The 4,902-nt window shown below is 36.2% G+C and overlaps 1 protein-coding gene across 1 annotated transcript; it reads right to left on the reverse strand.

Annotated features, from left to right (window-relative positions):
* Positions 1-1,681: 1,681 nt before the first annotated feature.
* On the reverse strand, positions 1,682-2,836 carry LOC100374135 (prolactin-releasing peptide receptor-like). Its single transcript, XM_002738179.1, has one exon. It carries the CDS (start codon positions 2,834-2,836, stop codon positions 1,682-1,684), a length of 1,155 nt encoding a protein of 384 aa, XP_002738225.1.
* Between the last annotated feature and the right edge of the window lie 2,066 nt (positions 2,837-4,902).

Consider the following 4,902-nt stretch of genomic DNA (forward strand, 5'->3'; position numbering starts at 1 on the left):
TTACAGGACTTACAATTCATTAGATTATATAAAACAAAAACATTAATACGCATGTGCAGTGATTGTTGTGCGTACTAAATCAACCGGTTTCAACACCAGATCAGTAGTTGCCAATAATCTTTATATCAAAAAAGGGCCGGAGCATGCAAGGTATTTCTTCTTTCAAAAAACAGCCTGCCCATTAAAGAGAGCATGGGTCTGGAATATTTTTTTGAAAAGGCGGGCAAATCTGAAGTCATTGTAGCCTTTTTATTTGTATTATGCTCTTCGTTTTGGAACATCCCAGTGTACTGCGATGATATAGCTTATTTTAAAATCTAGAAAAAGTTCTTATCATTTTTTTGTCAATGTTTTGTTAATACGAGGGTCATTGCCCATATACGTCATTCACGCAGAAGATAATGGTAGTGTTATCGAACACACCCAACATTTACTCGATAACAAAATTTGAATATTTTAAACTGTTGGAGTGTTCAGATTATAAGCGACCCCACACACGCTTCTTCATTGCAACAATATATTCCCAGTGATATGATTCATGAGATACTATCTCAGTAAAACGCTTTACAGTTCTCTGTGCTATCAATATTTGTTTCAACCAACTGCAGGATGCAATTCGTGAATACATCTCGTTTCCAACGCCATAACCATCCTTAAGCTTCCATCCGTTACTAGAATTCGACTTCGGGAATGGCTTGACACAGACCAATATATGACATTCATGTGTACAATTTCATGAATTGTAGTAAATAACAACGTTCTGCTGGATGTGCTTAATTGCACGAGTTCCCTCATTCACGTGAGTCCAGTTATGACCCCAGGGTAAAATTTCATAGTTGTACCAACCGGAGAGAAGTTTAGTATTGTGCTTAAATCATTTAATTATCGTTTTATTGTCAGAACAAAGATATACACTAATTTGCTTATGTGTTGCTAACTGTTTTGTTTTTTTTCAAGTGAAAACCTTTGTGGCAATTTTTTTAACGTGCTGTAAATTGTAGATAACTGTAAGCCTCTAAAGATGTTCTAATATTTTACTATGCTATACTTGACTGTGCGATTTATTATTTATTTAAATACATGCAAATATGGTCATCACAGCAATGCAGGTCATCAATTTTGAATTTTTTTTAAAAGTATATTCTATTAGTGATAGAGCTCTGAAATTTTCATTGTATAATGAGTTCATTCTAAATAATATTTGCCAAAAAACTCTACTACTGTAACGTCTTTAAGTCCCACTACAAGCAGTAAATATTCAAGGCGATAGACATGTATATCCCGGTGAAAATCAATAGAGTTTTGCTTTGCTTAGCATATATTTGGCGTGTTTTCAATTAGCAAGACAAACATTAGTAGATGACAATAATTAAAAAAATTAAGGCAATCAAACTTTGGTACAAATTCTATGATGCTACATCTAGTGCTGCCTCCCAAATCCATAGGTTGCTTAACCTCACTGCAATAGTTTAAACGTTTGACTAACTAAAGCTGAATGAACAGAAACCAGAAATATTTCGAATATGAAGTACATGCATACAGATTTCTAGCCACGATATAAAATTGGGCCGTTACAACGAAAATGTGTAACGTTAATTATAAGGTCCAATGTACTGACCTCCACTCTGACAACTAAAGACAAACACTGTTTACTTCCAGGTATACCGAGTAGAGAATATATTTACACTGCGTCAACTCCTTTAAAATTTTGCAAGGAACTAAATCGTGTAGATTTAGGGGGAATTGTGACGTATTCGCGAGCCTGTGAATGTGCTGTCGCTCCATCTTTGATGTGCTGGCGATAGATTGAGGAACGCCGCAAGCATTTTGCTACGAATACTGATTTCAACCGCCTACGATATTTTTCATGCAGCCAGGCGTAAACAAAAGGGTTGTAAACGGTTGAACTCATGGCAAACCAGTGACATATAATGAATACTAAATCATAGTATTCGCCGCTAATTATCTTTGGATTGATCTCAGTGATGACGCGAATCGTGTACATTGGAAACCAACATATCGCAAAAGTCATAACAACTGCAATCAACAGTCTGTTGGTTTTCTGTTTCTTTTTTAAGTCTTGTCGTTCCTGTGCCTCGGTGAAAACCCCCGGTAGAACACGGCTCGTTATTATATAAGAGACTCTGCCATACAGTATAATAATCACAATTAAAGGGATTAAATAACCAAGTAGTAATAAAATAATCTCATATATTTTCTTGGGTACTTCTTGTGGCCACATCTCGTAGCAAACGACATGATAGCCGTAATTACGCAGGTCGTACTCTCTGCTGAAGTATGTTACAGGAATTGCGAGTGTTGTAGCAGAGATCCACGATAAAGCAATGATAACGGCACATGTGGCCCGGGTCAGCCGTGGTTTCAACGGAAACATTATCAAACAGCATCGATCGCTGGCTATAACGACGTGGGATGTTATGGACACAAACACAGAAATAGCTTGTATGGTGGGTACAAGTCTACACATGACGTCTCCAAATATCCAGTTGTTCATTAAACTATTAACCACCGTCCAAGGTATACAGAAAATACACATAATAAAATCAGAAACTGCGAGGTTCGCGATGAAATAATTCGTCACATTCTGCATAGATTTGTGGCAAGCCACCGTGATGGCTATCAAAGCGTTACCCAAAGTTCCGACGAGAAACACAACGGCGTACAGAACACCGATTAACCAAGCAAGTTGGCGTACAAGATCTTTCCCTGCCCGTAATTCATCGAACGGGTTAGAGTAAGTCTCCGTGAAGTTGGATACATTGAACGGCGTGTACTCCCACAATAATTGTTTGTTCGCCTCCACTTCAAATTCCATCTTGTTGACGCAGGGGCTGATATAGTGAGTGAACTTCTACGTGCACGTTGTCTGTTTAGTTGACTTTAGATAAGGCAATCACGGTAATTTATTCATAACAGCAGCGGTAGAGCACGAGGACATTTGGGGTCAATAACAGTAAAACGCACTTTAGTAAGAACACGGTAATGTAACATGAGTACTTTCGAAGCATTTTTCAATGCAGTGTCCAATGTCTGAAATGCAATGACCAGATCAAAGTCAACTTCAGAAAGGCACCGAGAATGATTTTCCCCGAATGAAATGTAGCTATTTAAATCAGCAAGGAACCTGTAAATGCATACTGGAATGACTTGTTAAGATACGTTTTAAGTACAATATGTCCCATATCTAGTATGTTATCAATATTAATACCGTTCCAATTAATTAATATTTATTCAACACTAAAACGAACTATAGTGAGTTGTTCTATGGTCATATAACAATAAAATTAAAGATAAAATAAAATAAACTACACTGAGATACAGTAAAGTTTATCAACTACACTGAGATACAGTTAAGTTTATCAACTACACAGAATGCTAAATAAAACTAAATAATATTACCAACAAGCAAAGGGTCACAAACTTATACGGTACAATACAATACAATACAATACAATATACTAGCTAATATTGTTAAGAGGTGAAAAATCACATTCAAATCACATTACAGTCATAATTATGGTGGAAAGAATATTTTACATTTTGGTGGAGCTGCTCACATCTCATTTGCATACATTTTTGTATGTAGTTCTTATTCCTAAACAATATTTCATAATTGTTTTGAATTTTTCTAGTTCATTTAACTTACTAAAATTTAGTATAATTTCCTTAGAGTACTTGAATAATTCCACTCTGTGTGTATTATACAGACTGCAGTGCATAAGGAAATGTATTTCATCTTCAAATCTGCTTTTTATCACAGTATTTACAAACTGTTTAATTCTTTGGAGTTTTGCAATGCCTGCCAGTTTCAATATGAAGTTTGTTATCAGAGATTCTGAACTGGCATAGGGCGTGTCTCAGTTTAATGTTAATCATTGTTATGAAATATTTGTCCATTTTAAAATGTGTTTTGAATGTTCTATAATTTGCCAATTTGCTCTGTTGTCATCAAATAGAGCTTCTTTCTATTATATAATTCTCTTTGAGTAAAGCAGAGATAGCCGTAGTTTGGAGTGGTGTCTTATTTTTATTTGTTGTTTTATTGCATTATCAAGATTGTTGTCACTGATTATTTTGTGGACATATTTTGTCCACTCAGTTTTTACTATATTGACTTCATCAAAGGTGTTTTGTATTTACTTGGGCGTCTCTGGGAGTTTTGATTTAAGCGAGAAATTAGTTATTTGTGTGTTAATTTATGGCAAAAGGGTATCTTCCCAATTTCTTTTTAACCCCAAAGAGTAATCTGCAGAAAGAATAGTTAACATTTTCAATAATATCGCTATCTTTAGTGACTTCCTCTCCCCATACTTCACACTTATAGCTAATGATGGGTGCCATCAATTTATCAAATAGGTTTAGAGCTGTGCTTGTTTTGAGGTTTGAGACAGATGTCAGGAATTTGTTTGCGCATATCTGTTGATCGACTTATTTAGCTGATTACTTGTGAACGGCGGTGTTATATCTGTCATCCTTTAGGCTCGTGCGAGGTCCTGGACCAAACTTGACTCAGTGATTTGGAACTAATTACGATATCCGGACTACTATTTCTGACAGTTGATATTCGCAGTTAGTAATATAGTGAACGATTAATCAAAAAGTACTTAGTGTGATTGGCTGAATGTGTGAAGGCCGCGCCTTAGAGTCTTTTAACTGCTTTGTAATTGGTTAAGGTTTTGAAAGTGAATAAAGTTGTTTGAGTTGGTCTTGGCGAGAACACCACGACAGACGCACTCTTGGGGCAGTCTAGGGACAGAGTCTTGGGTCAGCCTTGTGATAGTCTTGGGGACTTTTCCCCAGGGCGCTGTGTCTTATAGAGTGCTCGACTGACCGAATAAAGATGAGAGTTGAAACGTATTTCGTTGTGTGTGTCTTATTTGA

The sequence above is a fragment of the Saccoglossus kowalevskii genome, chromosome 10 (assembly GCF_978046115.1).
Source record: "Saccoglossus kowalevskii chromosome 10, keSacKowa6.1, whole genome shotgun sequence".
Lineage (NCBI taxonomy): Eukaryota > Metazoa > Hemichordata > Enteropneusta > Harrimaniidae > Saccoglossus > Saccoglossus kowalevskii.

Coding starts and splice junctions, on each gene's coding strand:
- LOC100374135 (XM_002738179.1), bottom strand. CDS start 2,836: ATGGAATTTGAAGTGGAGGCGAACAAACAATTATTGTGGGAGTACACG.